The 25,341-nt window shown below is 46.4% G+C and overlaps 1 protein-coding gene across 2 annotated transcripts in view; it reads right to left on the bottom strand.

The window, feature by feature from the left end:
• LOC147633279 (uncharacterized) overlaps positions 1-24,617 on the bottom strand; it is a 100,418-nt gene extending 75,801 nt beyond the window's left edge. The window contains exon 1 of one of the 2 annotated variants that reach the window (XM_086806313.1): positions 24,441-24,617. In XM_086806313.1, the coding sequence (XP_086662439.1) occupies positions 24,441-24,500 (60 nt within the window). In that variant the 5' untranslated portion in view covers positions 24,501-24,617. The remainder of the gene's footprint in view (positions 1-24,440) is intronic. The other variant, XM_086806312.1, reaches the window with a different exon arrangement.
• Positions 24,618-25,341: the final 724 nt, after the last annotated feature.

Raw genomic sequence — 25,341 nt, 5'->3', positions numbered from 1 at the left:
AAAGTCTTGGAAAGACGATAAGGGAACCTGCTGCTAGGAGGTTTTGATCCAGGGACCAAATCGATATGATGGTCTTCTGGACGTGATGGAGGGAGATTGGGCGAAAGATCGTCCCTAAGCATATTGTCCTGATGTCTGGACAGGAGGTCTGCTAACTGTGGGACTGAAGATGAGATAGGTGCTACCGATGAGATAAAGGCTATCTGAGCACGAACATAAAGTAGTGCCCCTTCCGCTCCCTTGCGAATAGCTCGTCGTCGGGCCTGGAGGTGTGAAATCAATGGGATGCCAAGAATGCTTCTATCCCCACGAATCATGACGGGCTCAGGAAAACCTTTATAGATAGTAAAAGTGTCATGCCCCCAATCGGGAATAGGCTCATATTGACGAAACCACTGGATTCCTAAGATCATGTCACACCCCAAAAGAGACGAGACAATGAAATCTCGTTGGAATGAGGCCTTCTGAACTTCAAAGGCAAACTGTTGTGCCTTCTGAGATATGTGGGTGCAAGATGGCGTCCTCAGAACTGCCCATGTTAAATAGAACTACAAACTGCTGGCCCTTGGTAGAGCCATAAGATCGGATGAGGCTTTTCTGTGCAGCATCGCTCTCACCCTCCTGCTTAGCATCAAATACCACAGATGGCATAGGATGCATAGAAGGTAAAAGCTGAACTGCATTTGTGGTAGTAGGTGGGACTAGAGGAGCTGGAGATGCAGTGGCAACTGTGGCAGAAGGAGCTTTGGAGGCTTGCTCCGCTTGCCATTTGTGGCAATCCTTCTTACCATGCCCTATGGTATACAGAAAAAGCATTTGTTTTCTTACTGGTATTTCCTTTGCTCCTCTGGAGGAAGACAGCCTCCAGTGATGCCTGCTGTAGCCTTTTCCTCAGGGGTTTTCTTAGGCTTGGATTCCTTATCCTTCTTACCCCCTTAACTAGAGCTATTACTGCCGTCCTTCTTAGCATCTTTAGACTGGCTACGCAGCAAATTGCTGTTGCTGGGGTTTGGTACTGGACTGTGACGTCTGCTTGGGCTTGCCTCCGTTCATCTTCATTTCTTCATTTTTGAGCAAGAGTCAAAGCCCGGTCATATGTACTAGGTTCAAAGCTGCGAACTGTGAACCGGATGTTGGGATCTAATCCACGAATGAATTGATCCATCTTGGCTTGCTCAAATAACCCTAACTGTTGTGCTAAAGTTATAACCTTTCCGGAAAACTGAAGCACTAGAGACCCGTTCTGTCTAAGTCCATAGAACTCATCTGCCAGGCCGGTCATATACTGGGGCGGGAGAAATCTGGTCTTAAGATCATGAACAAATGTATCCCAGCTAAAAGCTGTGACACCTATGGTCTGGTCTGTATGAAGACTAGACCAATGCTACCACCAAGTGACTGCCTCACCCGTAAGGTGGGGGAGCCGCTACGTGGACTCTGTCCTGAGGATCTGTAATCCTAGCTAATGGAAAATGAGCAGTAAATTGATGAATGAATTGATTAACTGCTAAATGATCACACTTACCATCATACTTACTAAAATTCGGTTGACTTCAAATGACGGTAGTTGATGTCGCCAGCTGTTGGCTGGTGGCACGTAAGGCTGGGAAAACTAAAAAGAGGTGTTGATATCTAAGATGCATGGCTTCCTTTTCCCTTTGGTGCTCAAGTAACATACATTCTCGATCAAGCTCTCGTTGGTGCTCTCGAGCGGCGAGTTCAACCTAATGCCGGTCTTCTTCGATCCTGTGTTGGGCTTCCTCATAGTCCCGTCTATCTGCTTTTTCTTGTTGCTTTCTTGCTTCAGCTTTTGCTTTTTCTTCTCTCCATCGAGCCTCGTCTTCTCTTCTTTGTTGTTCCTTCTGAAAGAAGAGGGAGATGTAGTCGGGGATTACTGGAGGCGGAGAAGGATGTGCTGTTGTTGTCTCCAAGAGTTGGAGACGCTCCATGAGAAGCTGGTTCTAAGCTCTGAGTGGAGCTATGGTGTCCACGGTAGTCGGAAGAGCAAGGTCTCCTTCAGGGGAGACGTCTTCCAGTTGATGGGTACTCTCCTCTGTAGACATGATACTGAAGTCGGTGGTCGTGCCGGAACACAATCTGACCATCCAAAGATGCCCTCACACTAGGACACGGTATGTGTGGACAAGCTGAATCTGATACCAATGTAACATGCAACGGAAGTATTCGTAATTGAGGATCCTGTCACGCAAATTCTCATGCCGTCTTCTGTTTCCTAAGTTTCACGAGTTTAGCAATCCACTTTATGACTTCAAACTTTAAGAGATTTGAGAGAGAGAGAGAGAGAGAGAGAGAGAGAGAGAGAGAGAGAGAGAAATTGTGAACCGTATGGGGTCCCGAATTACCCACTAAAGGCCCCCTATCCCGTTACCGAAATAGTATTTGCTTTATTACTTTGAAGAGACTGACTGTGGACTGACGATAAGCCAAACGCAAGATCTCGGAGAACCAAGAGTCAGGCTAAACTGTACACGGCTGTAGAAGCACCAATGATGACCAATCTCTAGCCTATGCACTCTTCCCAATGGATGTAGGAAGGTTACAAATCTGAGGCTGAGAGAAGGGGCTGATTGGGACTGTTCTAGGCTATGTATGAATGCTGAAAATGAATATGAATGCTGAGTTTTACCTTCACCAAGTGGCTGTAGCAAAACGATGCAAATAAGGATGCTGAAAACTGTATGTATGCTGAAAACGCAAGGTGATCTGTAGGGCTGAATGTTGTAGATGCTGCGTTTTGCTAAATGAAGGCTGAATGCTCAAGCGTTGATGCTCCTATACGCTGATGGTGGCTAATATGCTGAATGCTCCAATCGCTTATGCTCCTTGGGTTGAAGGCTCCAAGCGTTGAGGTCTTCTTGGCTGAATATGATATGAATGATGGAATGGTGAAATGCTCAACTATTTATATGGACTCTAGATGTTGGTCGGTAAGGGCTAGCCGACTGTAGCTATTTATCCTACACAACTTGCGCATGATAAATAAATGGTATTACATGCTGAAAATTATTGGAAAAAATGCCAGATAAATTCCAATAAATGCTAGATGTTATTTGAAGGCTTCTGCAATGGTCTATATGCAATGGATGAATGATATGCATTATGCAAAGTGCTTTCTAATGCAAACCCTAAGGTTTCTACGGACTCTACATGCATGAATGCATCTCTTCAAGTGGGTTAAGGGACTTGGACTGACTGATTGACTGTCTAAGGCTGAGGAATGACCTACGTAGTTCGTGCCTGACTTATCCTAGACCGAGGATTACAATGGGGTCACGGCATACGACAATTATCATCCTAAAGGGTACTAATAATGTACAATGTTGCACTGATGATGATGAGCCATCTTGTCACCATGCACTACAGTGCAGAGTACATGTGACAGAGGAGCATAAGATTCATTTGGCTACAGTGTTTGAAGAGTTCTTCCTCTCAAAGATACACTTTGGGGCATATCGTATCCAAAGAGGATGTAAGAATGGATCCTGCTCTAAGATTGAAACCATTCAGAATTGGCCAGAGTTGCAAAATGTACATCAAGTGCGTAGCTTTCTTGGGTTATGTTCATACTATAGGCGATTCATAAGGCATTTCGCTAAGAGCCATTGCATGATCTTACAAAGAAGAAAGCCACCTTCCAATGGACTTCGAATGAGCAAGATGCCTTCTTGCAACTCAAAAATGCTATCATTTGTGGGCCCGTTTTGATTGTTCTTGACTTGCAAAAACCATTCACAGTGGAATGTGATGCATGTGGGAATTGTATAGGAGTTGTCCTAAATGAAGAGGGTCATGCAGTTGCTTATGAGAGCCGTCGATTGCATGATGCCGAGATCCATATGGACATGAAAAAGAGCTCTTGGCTGTAATTCCTGCCTTAAAAATATGGAAGCATTATCTTCTTGGGGCTGAATTTGTAGTCAAGATAGATCACCAAAGCTTGAGGTACTTTCTATCTCAAACAAAGCTCACGGAGAAGCAAATGAGAATGGCAAACTTTCTTTCTATGTTTCATTTTCAGATTGTACATACTCCAGGAAAGAAGAATCTAGTGGCAGATGCTTTGTCCAAGAAGCCTTATATAGCTGCAGTTTCAGTGGCCTCTCATGGGGACTTATCATCTGCCATGCGTGATTTGTATCATTTCGATGTTGATTTTTCCCATATATGGACTGATTTGATGCCTGGTCAATCACATGCCTCTTATGTGATCAAAGAGGGTTATCTTATGAAGAATAATTGCCTGTGTGTGGTGAAGGATACGCGTCCAAAGGGTATGGAGGAACGTCACGTTCCACCTTATGCTAGTCATAGAGGTATTTTACCTACGACACGCATAAAAGAAAGATATTTCTTTTGGGCCAACATGCATAAAGACATTGAGGCTTATGTACACGCATGTATTACCTGTCAAAAGGTGAAATTTGATAGGCAAGAGCCTCCAGGTTTGCTTCAGCCATTGCCTATTCCCTCGCAACCGTGGGAAAGCATTACTATGGACTTCATTATGGATTTGCCTAGATCCCAGCACGGGAATGATGCTATTTGGACCATAGTTGACAGGTTTAGCAAGCAAGCTCACTTCTTGCCCGTCAAGAAAACCATTAAAGTTGATCATATGGTCAAGCTTTTCCTTGCTCACATATTCAAGCATCATGGTATACCTAAGTCCATTATTGGGGATAGAGATCCCAAGACTACAAGCCTCTTTTGGAGGGATTTATTTGATAGCATGGGCACTAAGCTTGAGTTCTCATCTGCTTATCACCCCTAAACAGATGGTCAAAGTGAGGCTGCAAATTCCGCTGTGTTGGATTTGTTGAAGTGTTATGTGGCAGATCAAAAGAGTGCCTGGGAAAAGTATCTTCCACTTGTAGAGTTTGCCTACAATAACACAGTACATGCCTCCACGGAAAAGGCCCCGTTTGAGATTATTTATGGTAGAGTGATCTTGCCACCCATCCTTCGTACAAAGGATGAGATTTTTGCAGCCGATGAGTATGTACGTGACTTGGATGTAGCCTTTGCTCAGGTGCGGACAGCCATTGCAAGGTCACAAGACAAGCATAAGAGCGCTGCCGACAAGCATAGAAGGGACATGCAAGTCAAGGAAGGTGATTGGGTATTGTTGAAATTTCAGAAAGCTAGGCTTCGGAAGAGGCCAGGACGAAAGGGATCGTATCCAAAGCTTTCTACTCGATATTATGGACCCTTCAAAGTGATTGAAAAGATCAATGAAGTGTCCTACAGGCTTGCTTTACCCAGCCATTGGAAGATTCACAATGCTTTTCACGTGAGTCTTTTACGGAAGTATATGAGGCCAAATCCGGAAGAGCCTATCACGGAAGATCTGCCCGAGATTGATGAGCTTGAGAAGATCCTCCAGCCAGAGCAGATTGTATTTCACAAGGAGAGAAAGCTACCACATGGGAAGCTTTCCAAGAGATACCTTGTGAAATTTAAGAACTACTTGCAAAGTGGGTAGATGAGGATTACTTCGTTGATTACTCCCAGCTTTTGCAAGCATATCTTGAGGCTTTTCAGTTGAGGTCAATTGTTTAGAAGCCGAAAGGGATCCCTACACGAGGCCTACAAATCGGAAGATAAAATACACATATTTTAGATCACCTAACTAATTCAAACAATGGACAATACTTGCAACATTAAAACTAAAAATAACAAAGAACACTTGACACCATGACTGGGGCCGGAAACTTGAAAGGGCCGCCCCTCCCCCTCAATACACGTGTATTTCTTGGAGTATTTATATGTACAAGTGTTCACGGGCCCTAGGCCAGATTTCTCCATAACAAGGAGTTAGACCAAGTCACGTGTAGTCTCCCACCTTCACTGGGTGAACACCTACCCTCACTGGTCTTCCAGGACAGTGCACCAACAGGCACGCCCATACTAACGCCTGGCAAGGTGGAACACCGCGGAGAGAGTAATACCTGGTGCTCCCGAGTCAGCTTTGCTCCCAGTTTTCCTCATACCCATATGACCTTCACTGACTCCTCAAAATGTGAGGGCGCATAGGGCACGGTCAGGGTAATCATGGGAAAAGTCACCATACCGGTGGCCTTACTAGATGAAGGCAACGGGATGTGATAGTTTTGCCTGGCAAGACTTGTGCGCAAACAACATTTGATTTTAATAATAACTGAATCTGAAAATACAGAAATAAATACTTGACAAGGATTCAAATTCAATCCTCAATAGAGTAGCTCTTCCCCTTTCTAATGCGCTCCAAAACTGTAGGTAGGTACAAGAGCTGCAGGTACAGCTGGTACAAGGCAACAACTAGTACAACTCTAGAGGCGGGTACTGGCAACAGCAAGTGCTGGACAGCAATTGGTACAACTACATGTACAATCAAGTGCACTAGCAGCAGGCGAGTACAATTGTAGGTACAATCGGGTACAAGACAGAAGGTACAATCAGGTACAGGCGGGTACAGTTAGTACATGCAATTCAGGCTGGTACAACAACAAATACAGTTGGGTACCAGGTAACAAAAACAGAGGCGGGTGCAATTACAGGTGGGTACAAGCTTCCAGGCGGGTACTTTCCATCAACCACCCTCCCCCCAACCATCCACGTGTGGGGAAGAAGTATTTCTTCATGCAATACATGTTATATTATTATTATTAAGCTTTAATAATGTTGGGCACCCACATGAAAGTAAATGTCCAGCCAATGTTTTAACTATGTGTGAACACCCAACCTTATAAACATTAAGGTTGACATTACTTAAGGGATTTTACATTTGAAAAGGCCAAAAAGGTTAATACTTACCACCTATTCACACGCCACACCAACTCGTCAGCAAACAGCACACCCACAGTACACTAGGGGCGTCCAAGTCCAGTGTACTGGCACGACATAGCAGGCAAACACACGAAAACAAGTCATGCGAAAACAAGTTTATGCATGCAAACATAAATGCATGTGATGTAATTGTCATGTGCATAAGCAATGCCATGGACCTTCTCAAGGATAAATCCAAAAGGGGGGCAAACAGATAAAGACCATAAACCTGTAGAAGATAGGTAGAACCAGAATGTAGGAGCTTCAGGTGTAGTATCTGAGGTGGGCATGGAGCAAGACAAGTGGGATCATGGAGGGAAGCAGACGGCTGAAGCGCATGATCCAGATAAGGGCTGTCGGCTGATTTCAGAAGGGCCAGGGGCTGAAGCGCATCATAAAGTCAAAGGAATCTAATAAAAGAGCATGCGTTTTGGTATTTTCTTGCAGGGATGCTGGCCGACCAGCAGTCGGCCAGTTTCCCATGGATCCCAAGGCCTATATAAAGGCGTACTTGCTCCTTGTGTTAGGATTCTCTCCCACTAGGGGATTGGATCATTAGAGGTCCCATAGGGGACAGATTTAGGTGTCATCACCTTTTATGTAAGGCAGCCCATGGCTGCAGATTCAGATACCTTTTTGTATCATAGAAATATACTGAATTTCCAGCACATCTCTCTCTCTCTGCTCTCTCTATATCTGCGTTTTGCATCAGATGGTTTCAGGTGGTGTTTTAATGTAACACGCGGAAGCTCTGGGTAGTCTTCTTTCAGCCCTAAACACCACCTGAAACCATCTGATGCAAAACGCAGATATAGAGAGAGCAGAGAGAGAGAGATGTGCTGGAAATTCAGTATTCTATGATACAAAAAGGTATCTGAATCTGCAGCCATGGGCTGCCTTACATAAAAGGTGATGACACCTAAATCTGTCCCCTATGGGACCTCTAATGATCCAATCCCCTAGTGGGAGAGAATCCTAACACAAGGAGCAAGTACGCCTTTATATAGGCCTTGGGATCCATGGGAAACTGGCCGACTGCTGGTCGGCCAGCATCCCTGCCAGAAAATACCAAAACGCATGCTCTTTTATTAGATTCCTTTGACTTTATGATGCGCTTCAGCCCCTGGCCCTCCTGAAATCAGCCGACAGCCCTTATCTGGATCATGCGCTTCAGCCGTCTGCTTCCCTCCATGATCCCACTTGTCCTGCTCCATGTCCACCTCAGATACTACACCTGAAGCTCCTACATTCTGGTTCTACCTATCTTCTACCGGTTCATGGTCTTTATCTGTTTGCCCCCCTTCTGGATTTATCCTTGAGAAGGTCCATGGCATTGCTTATGCACATGACAGTAATGGACGAAATCTCCCTTTCATGAAACTTGTACAAGGATTTCTTATCGGGCACAAAACTGGCGCGACAGAAATGTGAAGTCCTGGTTTTCCTATGGAGAGACAGTCCCATAGACAAAACACAAGTCTTGGCACGGGCCTTCCTATGGAGTGACAATCCCATAGACAAGGTCGGCACGAATATCAGTCCTACCATGGAGTGACAATTCCATGGATAAGACGCAATCCTGGTTATACACGGGTGGCAGCAAACAGGCTCCCGTCCATATGGCGCAATACTAGTCACACATTGGTGGCACAAAATTGGTTCCCGTCCATGTGACACCAAATGACTAACCCTTTCACATGGGACACTAGCCTGGCCACATATGAACATGGTACAAATCTGGCTGCTCTATGGAGTGACAATTCCATAGAAGTGGCTCCAGAAATGGAGATGGACCAAATGGCGACACTTACTATCAAGAATGGTTTTCCACACATAGATGGCATTCTTAATAAGACAGCATTCCAGACAACATTTGGACTTTATGAGTATTTGGTTATGACACACAAATGCCTAGGCAACATTCAACAGAATGATGGATCACATTTTCCGAGCACATCCAAAATTCACAAGTGTGTTCTTTGATGATATATTGGTAATCTCCACAAATGAACACAAACATAGAGCTCATTTGGCCATAGTTTTTAGGGAGTTTCATAAGCATAAGCTCTTTATAAAGACCAAGAAAAAAGAGTTCTTTCTTTCGAAGATACACTATTTGGGACACATTGTATCTAAAGATGGCATGAGGATGGATCCCACCAAGATAGATGCCATTTGTAATTGGCAAGAGTTGACATCCGTACATGAAGTACGCAGCTTTCTTGGTCTATAATCATACTACCAACATTTCATTAGGCATTTTGCTTGGATTGCCTCACCATTACAAGAGCTAACAAAGAAGAAAGTAGTGTTCAGAATGGACAGTGGATGAGAGGGATGCATTCTTCCATCTCAAGAAAGCTATCATCAGTGGACCCGTATTGAGAATTCAAGACTTACAGAAGCCTTTCGATGGTGCATGTGGGAATTGTATTGGGGCTGTCCTAAATCAAGAGGGACATGCCGTAGTTTATGAGAGGCATTGTTTGCAAGATGTCAAGCTTTCTTTGGGTATCTATGAGAAAGAGTTGTTGATTGTAGTTCATGCTTTAACCATTTGGAAACATTACCTTCTTGGGGCTGACTTCATAGTGAAAACAAACCACCAAAGTCTAAGGTACTTGTTAGAAGTCATCTCCTGTCTATTTGTATACACCAGGGCCTCTGTTGTGGGTGTGCCGCCCGTATATCATTTTTCCACACTCCCCGTATTTTTTCCCTATTTTTCCCATTTTTTCCTAGTGGTAGGAGGGCTGCCAGGTGATGCCAGGAGCACCCCAATGCTGGCCGACTGGACTTTCTTCAGGCGTGGGCATCTGGGCTGCTGGCCAACTGCTCTTGCACCAATCGTGGGCATCAGGCTGCTGGCCGACTGCTGTTTTATCAGTCGTGGGGTTTTTTCTCAGTCGTGGGCACTATCTGTAGCTGGCCGACTGCCCTCATGGAGTTGTATATATTGCCCCTCAGCCCCCACCACTTTCTCATTCAGTTTTTCGGGATCTTGTGTATAGGGAAGGGTTTACACACCTATCTCTCTGTGTTTCTTGTGCTGATTATTTTCTGCAGTCTACTTGCTCTTGTCTACCCAAGTTTGGTTATCATTTCCGCAGCATATTCTGACATGGTATCAGAGCCCTAGGCTCTAACAGATCTTGGGCGTTTTTCTGAGCAAGAGGGGGAGCAACAGGTTGCTGATTGGTGGACTGTTTCGGGCTGAATGGGAAGAGAAGGTGCAAGAGGAAGGCGGGCAAAGGTGCTGGACAGCCACTTGCAGATTTTCAGATTTTTTTTCCCACCCACCCACCCTTTCAGGTTACTCTCCGCGATGGCAGATTTACTAGAGATGGCTGAGAAGCACGTGAAGATTCCGACTCTCCCCACGTTCCCAGTGGATCGTCAGTTGGACGGGTCCAATTACGGCATCTGGAAGGTCATGATGGAGTCAGTTCTGGAGTCATATGACCTTGCTGATTTTATTATCATAGGGGTGCCACGGCCGGAAGCTGAGGAAGGGGAGTTATTATCGACGAGGAAGGACCGAGAGGCACAGGCACACATGTGGGACCGTGTCAACGCCAGGGTCCGGTCGTTTATTTTCCTCAATTGCACACCACAGGTGATCAACCATGTGAAGCACATGACACTGGCGAGAGGCATATGGAAGCACTTGGCTTCTTTGTACAACAGGGGGTCACCCATGAAGCGGATATCCTTGGAAGTGCAGATGCGGGTTATGAACCCTGCAAAGTCCTCGACGATGCGGGAACACATTAACAAGCTGCAGGCCCTTCAGCAGGAAGTCCTTCAAGCTGGGAAAGAGATCTCATCCGAAGATATGGCCATCACGTTACTTTCCCACTTGCCTGGTCAGTATTCTGCTTTCTATTCCTCGTTGATCACGAGTGGCAGGCTCAGCACCATTACTTGGGAGGAGCTTGTGCCAATGGTCTTGGACCAGGAGGACCGTTTCACGAACCCTCCTCACGGCGGAGGTTCGGAGGCCTTAACTGGCCAACGGTCGAAAGGCCGTAATACCAACAAGGGCAAAGGGAAGGCTTCACCGGAGAAGTCTTCTGAGAAGAAGCCTGATCCAGAACGAGAGAAGCTGAAGGCCGAAAGATCTTGTAATGATTGTGGCGAGAAAGGCCACTACTGGAGGAAGTGCCCTAAGCGGACTGGGAAGAGTGCTGATTCCTCAGCCTCAGCTGCGAAGACTCCGGCATTTGTGCACTTAGAGATGGTGGACTCCGATGATTCATCATCTTCGAGCGAGGAGGCAGTTGGCTTCACCGCGAAGGATACCCGAGAATGGATTCTCGACAGTGGTGCTTCCAGGCACATGACTCCATCCCGTCACTTCTTTCTGGATCTGAAACGGCAGTCAGGTCGTATCTTTATTGGCGATAACTCCACTATTCCGATACATAGTGAGGGCCGGATGGAGATTATTCCCGACGGCAAGGGGAGCAAGCATGCTTCCCGTGTTCTTTATGTCCCTGCTCTGGGTTTTCATCTTCTGTCAGTGCATGAGGTATGCAAGACTGGCTTTCGGGTGGAATTTGAGGAGCATTCAGTTGCTCTAAGGGACCGTGAGACAAGCAAAGTTGTTTGGGAAGGCGGTGTGGAGAATGGCATCTACAAGCTCTCTGCACTCTCCTCATTGTGACAGGCTCTCAGGTCGGAGAATTGTGGCACTTTCGTTTTGGCCACTTAAATGTGGATGCTTTGCGGCGTGCCTTCCGGGACCAGATGGTGGTTGGCTTGCTAGATGTTGGTAATAGGCAAGGACGCTGCAGTTCTTGCATACGTGGTAAGCAGCACAGGGAATCCTTTCCGAAGCAGGCTTCCAGGCGGGCTTCGAAACCTTTGGAGTTGATTCACACTGACTTGTGTGGACCACAGCAGATACCATCCTTGGGAGGATCTCTCTACTTCATGTGCTGCTTGATGATTGTACCAGATTCACGTGGGTCTACTTTCTTTCCCAGAAGGACCAGGCTTTTGCTCGGTTCAAGGATTGGCACGTGATGGTGGAGAAAGAGTCTGGATTTCAGGTCAAGACTCTCAAGGCTGACAAAGGAGGTGAATTCTCCTCGACTGTATTTTTCCGGTTTTGTGCAGATCATGGCATCAAGAGGGAATTGGCCAATACCGGATCGCCTTCGGAGAATGGAGTTGTTGAACGTAAGAACAGGATTGTGGTAGAGATGGCGAGGACCATGCTGGAGCATCGTGATCTTCCTCGTCCACTTTGGGGTGAGGCTGTGGCAACAGCTGTCCATACCATTAACCGCTCTCCGACGACTTCTGTACCCCATATGACTCCATTTGAGGCATATTTTGGCAGGAAACCTGATGTCTCGCACTTCCGTGTCTTTGGGAGTGACGCGTATGTACATATTCCGAAGAAGCAGAGGGGGAAGCTTGACTCCAAGTCCCGCAAGCTGGTATTTGTGGGGTATAACTCTCTTTCCAAGGGATACAGGTTGTATGATCCAGAGAGGAACGAGATTGTTGTCAGCCGGGATGTGGTCTTTGACGAGCATGTTCCAGCATCCACTGTCGAGGAGCCGCCACTTCTTGGAGATCCAGGAGTCTGATGATGATTCCCAGAATACTACTCCAGTTGATCCACCTCAGTCATCACAGGAGGTTGAGCCCGCAGCTGGAGTTGAGCCCCCGCGATCACAGGAGGCTCCACGATCTGTTCGAGTACCTAGGTGGTTGTTAGACACCCTTCGGGAGTCGGGTGTCACGGAGCTACCCTCCGAGTGGACCACAGAGGACGGCCCTCGAAGATCACATCGAGTCCGAGATAAAAGCAACACGGCGGAGCTTCTTTAGGTGAACTATGCTCTGATGTCTCGTATCATGCGAGATAAAGAGCCCACTTCCGTAAAGGAAGCCCTTTCACAGGATACTTGGAGGAAAGCCATGCAGGTGGAACTTGATGCCATTGAGAAGAACAACACTTGGGAGTTGGTACCGAGGCCGTCGAAGCGGTCAGTCATTGGTGTCAAATGGGTCTTTAAGACCAAGTACACGTCTGATGGGTCAGTGGACAAACACAAAGCCAGGCTTGTGGCTAAAGGTTATGCTCAGCGGCCAGGCATCGACTACGAGGATACCTTTGCACCGACAGCGCGGATGACCACGATTCAGACCGTTCTTGCCCTTGCTTCTTCTCAGAGGTGGCCAGTGTACCAGATGGATGTAAAATCTGCGTTCCTTAATGGTGACCTGCAGGAGGAGGTGTACGTTGAGCAGCCTCCAGGCTTTATTGTTCCAGGATCGGAAGGGATGGTTTACAGGTTACGTAAGGCCTTGTATGGTCTTAAGCAGGCTCCCAGGGCTTGGAATCAAAAGATTGATTCCTTCTTTATTTGGACTGGATTTCAGAGATCGGTTGCAGATCCGAACCTGTATCTCTTTCGGGAACGCGGCATGGTCACACTTATCATCCTTTATGTGGATGATCTCATTCTCACCGGCGGTCATGTGGAGCACATTGGAGCGAGGAAGGCTGCCTTGTCAAAGGAGTTTGAGATGACCGATTTAGGCTTACTCCACTTCTTCTTGGGATTGGAGATCTGGTAGACCCAGAGGGGGTTTTTCGTCTCTCAGCAGCGGTATGTTCATGAGTTGCTTGAGGCCTTTGGGATGGAGAACTGCAAGCCTATTACTTCGCCGATGGACCCGAACACAAAGTTAACCGTTACAGATCCTTGTGAGCCAGTTGATGCCTCGCAGTACCGGAAGTTGGTTGGTTCATTGATCTGGTTGCTGAACACCAGATTGGACTTGAGCTTCTCCATGGGGCTGTTGAGCTCTTTTATGCAGACGCCATTGAAGACTCATTGGGATGCAGGATTGCGGATCTTGCGGTATCTGCAGAGTACGAAGAATCTGGGACTCTTTTACACAGGAGGGAATGGAGTCAAGCTCCAAGGTTGGAGTGACTCAGATTGGGGAGGAGATCCAGACAGAGGAGATCTACTTCAGGATATACTTTTACCCTCGGCTCAGGAGCAGTTTCTTGGAGCAGCAAGAAGCAGCCAACTATTGCCCTTTCTTCGACAGAGGCAGAGTATCGGGCTGCTTGTGGTGCTGCTTGTGAGGTTGTATGGCTGCGGAGGCTGCTAGGCGAGATTGGGTTTCCACAGAGGGAGCCCACAGTCATCCAGTGTGATAACCAGAGTTGTATAGCTATTGCTCGGAACCCGGTTTTCCATGCCCGGACCAAGCATATAGAGATACAGTATCACTTTGTACGTGAGAAGATCTTGGCGGGTGACATCTTGCTACTTTATTGTTCGACGGAGGACAATGCGGCGGACCTCTTCACGAAGTCTCTACCTCAGGCTACGCTCAGGCGGCACTCCAACTCCCTGGGGTTGGTTTCACAGCCAGGAGCTGAGAGGGGGTGTTAGAAGTCATCTCCTGTCTATTTGTATACACCAGGGCCTCTGTTGTGGGTGTGCCCGCCCGTATATCATTTTTCCACACTCCCCGTATTTTTTCCCTATTTTTCCCATTTTTTCCTAGTGGTAGGAGGGCTGCCGGGTGATGCCAGGAGCACCCCAATGCTGGCCGACTGGACTTTCTTCAGGCGTGGGCATCTGGGCTGCTGGCCGACTGCTCTTGCACCAAACGTGGGCATCAGGCTGCTGGCCGACTGCTGTTTTATCAGTCGTGGGCACTATCTGTAGCTGGCCGACTGCCCTCATGGAGTTGTATATATTGCCCCTCAGCCCCCACCACTTTCTCATTCAGTTTTTCGAGATCTTGTGTATAGAGAAGAGTTTACACACCTATCTCTCTGTGTTTCTTGTGCTGATTATTTTCTGCAGTCTACTTGCTCTTGTCTACCCAAGTTTGGTTATCATTTCCGCGGCATATTCTGACAGTACTCTCTCCATAGACTAAACTCTCAGAGAAGCATATGAAGATAGCAAACTTCCTCTCTATGTTTCGTTTTCAGATTGCACACAATCCCGGGAAGAAGAATGTGATGCAAGATTCCTTGTCCAGGAGACCATATGTGGCCACAGTTTCACTTGCATCTCATGGGGACTTATCTGCCATGTGAGATTTGTATCATAAAGATACAGATTTTGCAAGTTTATGGACTGGTTTGATGGCTGGTCATGCACATGCTGTGCGACAACCAGCCCAATATGGCCCAAAACAGCTCCCAAAAGGCCCTCATTATAAAGGCCTAAAAAGGCTCTTTATCAAGTCAGCCAGGCTGGCCGACAGGGCCAACCGACTTGGTCGGCTGGGGGGCCAGAACTATATAGAGCTGCCCCTCCTTCCCATCAACCTCACCAACAAATATCATCATCGCATATTACGGGCATTCCACCTGCGCAGCACACCACAGTAGCAGCCCGGTGATCATCAATTATCATCATCATCATAGATTCATCACTGCATATCAGCAGCCGATGCTATACCACCTGCACAGCACACAACAGCAGCAGCCCGATGATCAACACCTCATCTTCATCAACCTGTGTTCAGCAGTGGCTGCAGCAGCCCGCATCAACACACCATCCGGCCTGCTTCCGCAGCATCTTGCTTCACCATCGACAACAGCACCCTGCCCTCACACATATCTGTGTTTTGGCAGCCACCTTCCTCGGGATCCCTTCTCAGTACACTGCTCTTGTGCAGTCCTGCGTTCGCGGCCCTCGACATCACTCGGAGTGCCACCGCTATCTTCGATGCAAGCCTTCATCATCAACCGAGCCTCTTGCACCGACTTCGTCTTTGCTCCTTCGCCGGTCTACTTCCTCAGGGTCACCTCACATCAGAGGTCCTCTTGTACTAGATTACATTCACCATTATTCATATACTAATTCATCCATTTCATGCTATGTTGGTTTGCTCTGATCTCTTGCACATCTGGTCCTTTCGTCCTTTTTCCCTCACACATGCTTTATATGTGATCAAAGATGGCTATCTTATGAAGGATAATTGCCTATGTGTTGTGTCTAACATGAGGCAAAAGGTTATGGATGAGTGTCATACTCCTCCTTATGCTCGTTATCGATGTATATTGCCTGCTGCGCGCATGATTGAGCGCTATTGATAAGCAAAAGGCTCCATGTTTGCTTCACCCATTGCCTATTCCCTCACAGCCATGCGAAAGTATATCTATGAACTTCATAATGGATTTTCCAAGGAACTAGCACGATAACGATGCTATATTGACAATAGCAGACAGGTTTAGCAAACAAGCCCATTTCTTACCCGTCAAGAAGACCATTAAACCCGAGCATATGCTGAGGGTCTTTCTTGCAAAAGTGTTAAAGCATCATGGTATGCCAAAGTCCACTGTGGAGAATAGAGATCCCAAGACTTTGACCCTCTTTTGGAGGTCCCTCTTTAATAACATGGGCACAAAATTGGATTTTTCATCAGCTTATCACCCACAAATAGATGGCCAAAGTGGGGCTGCAAATTCAACTATGTTAGATCTTCTCAAGGCTATGTTACACATTAAAAGACCACATGGGAGAAGTATCTGTTAGAAGTCATCTCCTGTCTTTATCAGACACCAGGGCCTCTGTTGTGGGTGTGCCCGCCCTGTATAGGTGTTTTATCATTTTTCCTCACTCCCTGTATTTTTTTCCCATTTTTTCCTATTTTTCCAAGGTGTGGGAGGCAGTGTAGGACCTGTCGGCTGTACCAAATGCTGGCCGACTGGTCACAAGCAGTCCCAGTTGCTCCCTGCTGGCCGACTGCACACGAGTGATGGCCGACTTTGATATGCTGGCCGACTGCTGTATTTTCAAGTCGTGGGCATTTCAGGTCCAGTCGGCTGTCCATCTACTACTGGCACTCATGGGGCCATATAAATAGGCCCCATTGCCCTCGCAGTATCGGAAGTTGGTTGGTTCATTGATCTGGTTGCTGAACACCAGATTGGACTTGAGCTTCTCCGTGGGGCTGTTGAGCTCTTTTCTACAGACGCCATTGAAGTCTCATTGGGACGCACGATTGCGGATCTTGCGGTATCTGCAAAGTACGAAGGATCTAGGACTCTTTTACACAGGAGGGCATGGAGTCTGACTCCAAGGTTGGAGTGACTCGGATTGGGGAGGAGATCCAGACACGAAGAGATCTACTTCAAGTTACAGTTTTACCCTCGGCTCAGGAGCAGTTTCTTGGAGCAGTAAGAGGCAGCCAACTATTGCCCTATCTTCGACAGAGGCAGAGTACCGAGCTGCTTGTGGTGCTGCTTGCGAGGAGATCTACTTCAGGTTACAGTTTTACCCTCGGCTTAGGAGCAGTTTCTTGGAGCAGTAAGAGGCAGCCAACTATTGCCCTATCTTCGACAGAGGCACAGTACCGGGCTGCTTGTGGTGCTGCTTGCGAGGTTGTGTGGTTGCGGAGGCTGCTAGGCGAGATTAGGTTTCCGCAGAAGGAGCCCATAGTCATCCAGTGCGATAACTAGAGTTGTACAGCTATTGCTCGGAACCCGGTCTTCCATGCCCGGACCAAGCACATAGAGATACAATATCACTTTGTATGTGAGAAGATCTTGGCTGGTGACATCTTGCTACTTTATTGTTCGACGGAGGACAATGCGGCGGACCTCTTCACGACTGCATGACCTTCTTGCATTAGAGCACCGCCTAACTAAGGCAAATCCACTGGCATCAGTAACTACCTCAAAGGGTTTGGTAAAATCTGGCAATTTAAGGACAGGGTTGGTTACTAAGGCTGTCTTCAGCTTGTCGAAGGCACTCTGACACATTGCAGAAAAAGTGTACTTTTCTTGAGAAGGTTAGTTAAAGGGGATGCTATCTGAGCATACCTAGGTATAAAGATCCTATACCATCCGGTTAACCCTAGGAATCCTCTGACTACCTCAGGCTACGCTCAGGCGGCACTCCAGCTCCCTTGGGTTGATTTCACAGCCAAGAGCTGAGAGGGGGTGTTAGAAGTCATCTCCTGTCTTTATCAGACACCAGGGCCTCTGTTGGGGGTGTGCCCGCCCTGTATAGGTGTTTTATCATTTTTCCTCACTCCCTGTATTTTTTCCCCATTTTTCCCTATTTTTCCAAGTGTGGGAGGCAGTGTAGGACCTGTCAGCTGTACCAGATGCTGGCCGACTGGTCACAGGCAGTCCCAGTTGCTCCCTGCTACTAGCCGACTGCACACGAGTGATGGCCGACTTTGATATGCTGGCCGACTACTGTATTTTCAGGCCGTGGGCATTTCAGGTCCAGTCACCTGTCCATCTACTGGCCGACTGCACTCATGGGGCCATATAAATAGGCCCCATTGCCCCCACATTGTATTCATTCAGTTTTCCACGGGATCTTGTGTATAGAGAAGAGTTATACGCCTATCTCTCTCCTTCTCTTGTGCTGTCTATTTTCTGCACTCTACTTGCTATTGTGGTCTCAAGTTTGGTTATCATTTCCGCTGCGTATTTTGACAGTATCTACCCCTTGTAGAGTTTACCTACAACACCACGGTACATGCATCCACGAGAAAGGCCCCGTTTGAGATCCTTGGCACCAAGGATGAGATATTTGTTGTCGATGAGTTTGTTTGAGATCTTGATGTCGCCTTTGCACAAGTGCACACAGCCATTGCTAGGTCTCAAGATAAGCATAAAAGGCTACCGACGAGCATAGAAGGTATATGGGCATTGAAGAGAATGATTGGGTATTGTTGAATTTTGAGAAAGCAAGACATCGCAAGACGCAAAGGAAAGAGGGAGCATGCCCTAAACTTTGTACCAAGTATTATGGGCCCTTCAAGGTGACATTACCTAATCATTGGAGGATTCGCAATGCATTTCATGTGAGTTTATTGCGGAAGTACGGGGGGCCACATACACAAGTGCCTATCACAAAAGAGCTACCAGAGATTAATGAGCTTGGCAAGATACTTTAGCCAAAGCCGATAGTATTTCACAAGGAGAGAAATCTAGCTAATAGCAAGCTTTCTAGACGATACCTTGTAAAATTCAACAACTATCTGCCAATGAGGTGATAGCTCAAGTGGAGAAGGTGTTTGCCTAGGACCAAGAGGTCCTGAGTTCAAAACCCCCCTTCGTGCTTCCTCGGCGGCATCGCCTACGGGCGGCTGTCTACGGACAGTGAAATTTGGTAACTATGGAAGGACCTTGGGCCAAAGGCCAGTTGAAAAATAATAATAATAATAATTATTCAACAACTATCTTCCTATTGATACAAAGGGGGTTGACGAAGAATACTTCACCAACTATCTACACCTTCTTTAGGCGTACCTCGATACTTTTCAGTTGAGGACAACTATTTAGAAGCCCGGGGGGGATGTCACCATTTGACCAGCCCAATGGTCCTCTCCAATCTCATGCCATTTTACGGGTGCTAGGCAACCTTCGTGCCACCTATTTTGAGACCAAAGTGTGGATCTGAGTGTTCAAAATCCCAATTTTTGTGCCCGTTTTGTGGCCAATATGTGGATCCGAGTGCCCAAGATCCCAGTTCCGTGCTTTTCAATGAGCTAGGCTTGTGCCCAGAAATGCCAATGCTTTACATGTTCCATGACCGAGAGATTGGTTCATAGCAAGGTTGCACATGCACACACGTTTGCATGTTTAAAACATTTTCCACATGAATTGTTTTCGTGTGATTGCCTGCTATGGATGTCCAATTCACAGGCCTGGGACGCCTGCTTGTGAACCATGTGAATCTCCTCTATTCTAACATATTTTGTGGCGTGTGAATAGGTGGTAAGTGCACCCCAGGGCCTTGTTTTAATTTATTAAAATGCTTTGTAATGTTTATAACCTTTGCATGTTCGCACATAATAAATTTGGGTGGACAATTTTTTTAAGTGCCGAGGTCCAACACCCTGTTTGGGCTCCCTGGTGGCCATGGAATGTGGGATGGGCACCTAGTAAGTGGGAGGTGACCTCCCAATTGGCAAAGGCTGGGTGTGGAAGCTCAAGTAAGCATGCACAATTCTTTTCTCCCGCTCAGCAAGCTTAATCGCCATCTTCCTTGCACACAAGCTCTCCAACGTTTTTGCTCATACAAGAAGCTACACTCATCCATTTGTAAAACATAGCACATATTGGTGATCCCCATCAGAAGGGTGACCTACTACACCCAGTCACGCTTGTTTTTTATGCTATTTCACAAAGAAAACCTATACGGCTACCATGTCATCATTCGACAGTTGTTCTGCTCCTGTACAGCCTCCTTCCGCTGCCCCTAATCAGCCCATGCTGTATGCCATCCTTCTGGGACCTAGTCGATTCCTTCTAGGAGCTAGTCAAGCTGATTTAGGGCTGTTCCAAGCATCCATAGTGCCTCTTTATACCTATGGGAGGTGCCCATGATCAATCCAATGATGTTTACGCAACAAAATTCATCTACGACTCCGTCGCTGCTTGGTTTTGTCCCCGAAAGTGACCTCTTGTGCCAATTCCTAATTTTCAGCATTCCCATCACCGTGAGGCTACAATTCAAGCGCTAGTATGGGCACACCAATGACACGTGTGGGCCTGGAACATCAGTTTTGAGATTGCTTCACTCTAGTGAGAGTTAGGGAGTTGCTGGAAAGGCTCTACATCCACCAAATCATCACCGAATATATTGTTTTGTACATGCTTTGACATTTCTTGTTTATGGCAAATCTAGCTTAAGAGCCCTTGGAACATTGTACAAAATAGAACACTCCAATAATATATTTGGTATTGAGGGGAGGCTCAGCCTGGTTCCGGCCCCAGTGTAGTGTCACTCTGCGATGGTTCATTTTCAGCATTGTCTTTTCATAAGTGCTACATGGACAATCGTGGACAAGTTTAGCAAGCAAACCCGTTTCTTACCCGTCAAGAAGACCATTAAACCTGACCATATGGTGAGGGTCTTTCTTGCACAAGTGTTAAAGCATCATGGTATGCCGAAGTCCATTGTGGAGGATAGAGATCCCAAGACTTTGACCCTCTTTTGGAGGTCCCTCTTCAATAACATGGACACAAAATTGGATTTTTCATCAGCTTATCACCCACAAATGAATGGCCAAAGTGGTGCTGCAAATTCAACTATGTTAGATCTTCTCAAGGCTATGTTGCACATTAAAAGGCCACATGGGAGTATCTACCCCTTGTAGAGTTTACCTACAACACCACGGTACATGCATTCACGAGAAAGGCCCCGTTTGAGATCCTTGGCACCAAGGATGAGATATTTGTTGTCGATGAGTATGTTTGAGATCTTGACGTCGCCTTTGCACAAGTGCAGACAGCCATTTCTAGGCCTCAAGATAAACATAAAAAGGTTGCCGACAAGCATATGGGCATTAAAGAGAATGATTGGGTATTGCTGAATTTCGAAAAAGCAAGACTTCGCAAGAGGCAAAGGAAAGAGGGAGCATACCCTAAAATTTGTACCAAGTATTCTAGGCCCTTCAAGGTGACATTACTTGATCATTGAAGGATTCGCAATGCATTTCATGTGAGTTTATTGCAAAAGTACGGGGGGCCACATCCACAAGAGCCTATCACAAAAGAGCTACCAGAGATTAATGAGCTTGAAGAGATACTTCAGCCAAAGCAGATAGTATTTCACAAGGAGATAAATCTAGCTGATAGCAAGCTTTCCAGACGACACCTTGTAAAATTCAACAACTATCTTCCTATTGATACAAAGTGGGTTGACGAAGAATGCTTCACCAACTATCTACAGCTTCTTTACGCGTACCTCGATACTTTTCAGTTGAGGACAACTATTTAGAAGCCCGGGGGGATGTCACCATTTGACCACCCAAATGGTCCTCTCCAGTCTCATGCCATTTTATGGGTGCTAAGCAACCTTCGCACCACCTATTTTGAGGCCAAAGTGTGGATCCGAGTATTCGGAATCCCAATTTTTGTGCCCGTTTTGTGGCCAATATGTGGATCCGAGTGCCGAGATCCGTGCTTTCGATGAGCTAGGCTTGCGCCCAAAAATGCCAATGCTTTATATGTTCCATGACACCGAGAGATTCATTCATAGCAAGGTTGCACATGCACACACGTTTGCATGTTTGAAACTTTTTCCACATGAATTGTTTTCATGTGATTGCCTGCTATGGATGTCCAGTTCACAGGCCTGGGATGCCTGCTTGTGAACCATGTGAATCCCCTCTATTCTAACATGTTTTGTGGCGTGTGCATAGGTGGTAAGTGCACCCCAAGGCCTTGTTTTAATTTATTAAAATGCCTTGTAATGTTTATAACCTTTTCAAGTTCGCACACAATAAATTTGGGTGGACAATTTTTTTAAGTGCCGAGGTCCAACACCCTGTTTGGGCTCCCTGGTGGCCATGGAATGTGGGATGGGCACCCAATAAGTGGGAGGTGACCTCCCAATTGGCAAAGGCTGGGTGTGGACACTCACGTGAGCATGCACAATTCTTTTCTCCCGCTCTGCAAGCTTAATCGCCATCTTCCTTGCACACAAGCTCTCCAACGTTTTTGCTCATACAGGAAGCTACACTCATCCATTTGTAAAACATAGCACATATTGGTGATCCCCATCAGAAGGGTGACTTACTACACCCAATCACGCTTGTTTTTTATGCTGCTTCACCAAGGCTGCAATCCAAGCGCTAGTATGGGCACACTAATGACGCGTGTGGACCTAGAACATCAATTTCAAGATTGCTTCACTCCAGTGAGAGTTAGGGAGTTGCTTGAAAGGCTCTACATCGACCGAATCATCACCAAATATATTGTTTTGTACATGCTTTGACATTTCTTGTTTATGGCAAATCTGGCTTAAGACCCCACGGAACATTGTACAAAATAGAGCACTCTAATAATATATTTGGTATTGAGGGGGGGCTCAGCTTGGCTCCGGCCCCAGTGTAGTGTCACTGTGCAATTGTACATTTTCAGCATTGTCTTTTCATAAGTGTTAGTGTTAATTATTTACGAGGCAGTGCCCAAGTAGTGCACACACCCAACTAGGTGAATTACAAGGGCCGACGCCTCCGAGAACTCACTCAATCTGGGTGAGTTGAACTCCATCTCAAAGTAGCTGAGTCCAAGAAAATGAATGTCAGTGATCTTCTCAGGCTCACCAATGAGGGCTGCCTGGAGCAAATCCCGAATGTGACCACGTGGTGCCAAGAAGCTCCCAACTATCTTGCAAACCAGTGAAGAGGCCACGAGGGAGGAGACTGTAGAAACCAAGAGCTGGAGATCTGCTTTGGAGAATAGAAGACTAGAGAAGCCGTACCTCGCCGAAAGAAGAAAAAACCCCAACATTGGAACCTAAAGGGAAAAGGAAGCAATGGGCGGACAAGGGAAAAATAAAAGGAGCTAGAGAGGTTCCCAGGAGGAAGGGCGACTTCGGGACCGCTGGGGGCTTCAATGGCAACGGAGGGCTGGCGGAGAAGGGCGAAAAGGAGGCTAGGGCGCGGAGGCCAGTAAATGGGGGAAAGTGGGCCGACAAAGGGAGGCTAAGGGACACACAGGCACGAGGCCAAAGAAGGAAAAGCACAGAGGCAGACAGCAGGTGCGCAAAGGTGGCAAGGAAGGCGGGCGGGTGGAAGGCAGGTGGGCAGCGGGAGCGTGAAGGCGGCAGAAGGCAGGAAGTGGGGGCACGAAGAGGCCAGCAGGAGCAAAGCAGGAAGGCGGAAGGCGTGGGAGCACAGGCAGGGCAAAGAGGGTGGGCAACCAGAGGGAGAGAGGGAGAGAGAGAGAGAGAGAGAGAGAGAGAGACTCCGAATCTTGTTCCTCCAAGACACCTCTTCACCACCTTGGGTGGAAGTACACCCAGAAATTAGGCTGTTTGTTTAAAAAAACATAAGTAAGCTGAGCTCAGAATGTCATTCAATTCAATGCTACTGCGCGGGCACATCCCACGATCCAGAGTTTGAAAGCCATAACTCCTTGACCAAATCTTACCACTTCTCTGTGGAGCTAATCGTATGTGACAGGAGCAAGAGAACTCTGGAGCATTGCAGATATAAACAGTCATGGATGTTGCCTTCACTATGAATATCATTAGTTTTTCCTCCTGGCATGTCTCCTGCAGTGATTGGTATATTGGCAGAAGCAGAAAGGAATAGATATATACAACTGCAAAGTGAGGATGAGGAGGAGAAAAGCTCTAATTCACAGGATGAAATGGTAGTGTGAACCCAACATCCCCACAGTGCAACTGTCATTCAGCCCGCCTCTACATGAGAGAGAGAGCGTGTGTGTGGATGTGGGTGTGCTATAGCGCATGCGCTCGTGTGCATGTATGCATGTGTTCTGTGTGTGTATATGTATGTGCGTATATGTGTGTGTGTGTGTATGTGTGTGAGACCTCTGACGTGTATGTACATCTGACGTGTATGTGCACCTCTTAGCAGGTAATTACTTGCAACTTAAACATCAATGCTCTCTGATGGCCGTACCAAACGGCTGGTGAATCTCATGTAATCCATTCTTTGTAATAAAAGATTAGTCCAGAGATTCCAGAGATAAAATAAATTGAAGTGAGAAACAAAATTGCTGTAGTTATGAGCTCCCAAGTCGTGGAAATAAAAGGCAAAAGAGCATCCCTAGCTTTGCAGTGGTACAATGCAGAGTAAACGTAACCTTCATGACATGCCCAAAGCCTACATACCTCGCTCGGCAGACAGAGAAGAGAAACAGCATACGGTGGTACTCTTGGAGGAGACTCCATCGCCAAACTACGGTGGTACTCTTGAAGGAGACTCCATCGCCAAACTCTTCCTTCAAAAATTATTATTTTTATTTGGCTAGCACACACTCTTTTTTCATCCTATTGTTAAGAGCAAGGGTGCCACCTTACCCACCATGCTATTGGCTCCAATTCATCTTATAATAGTTCATTTGTTATTGATTGTTTTCTATTGATAAAAGATAATAATAGTTGAAGTAAACGTTAACACTGATTAAGTATTTTAAAAAGTTTAATATGGTGTTAACTAAATCATTTATTAAATGAAATGTATTAATAGATATTAGATTAATGGATTGTAAGAATAAAATAAGAGAAGGGAACTCTTAGAGAAGGCTTTATGTTTTCTTTTCCACGAGAGAGAGAGAGAGAGAGAGAGAGAGAGAGAGAGAGAAAGTTATATTAACGTCTACAAATGGCCAAAAGGATTACATCATGTCCATGGAATACATCATCATGGTGGGTACTAAAATGAAAGAAAATGCAAAAGCTAAGATGCTAAAGGCTGATCCATGTACAAAGACCATAAGGCTCGCATATCATCCTAAGATATCCTACATGGGGCTCCGCAACATGAAATTCTACCCAAAAAACCAAGGCATATATAATGAAATAGGCAAATCCCATTGAAGTCGCATCAATCAATCCCAACTAGATCATGAGAAATAGCCACAACACAATAAAAAATACAACACCAAATAACCAAAATGTCAGCCTAAACGCATGGAAATCCATCCACCACTGATTATTTAACCGCGGTATTAATATATATTCCCATTGGCATAGTTCACATGGGCATCCCTGTCAAGAACAAAAAAAATAT

The sequence above is a fragment of the Cibotium barometz genome, chromosome 12 (genome assembly GCF_041138505.1).
Source record: "Cibotium barometz isolate CiBa-2024 chromosome 12, ASM4113850v1, whole genome shotgun sequence".
In the NCBI taxonomy this organism is placed as follows: Eukaryota; Viridiplantae; Streptophyta; class Polypodiopsida; order Cyatheales; family Cibotiaceae; genus Cibotium; species Cibotium barometz.
This window is presented reverse-complemented; position numbering and strand designations above follow the sequence as displayed.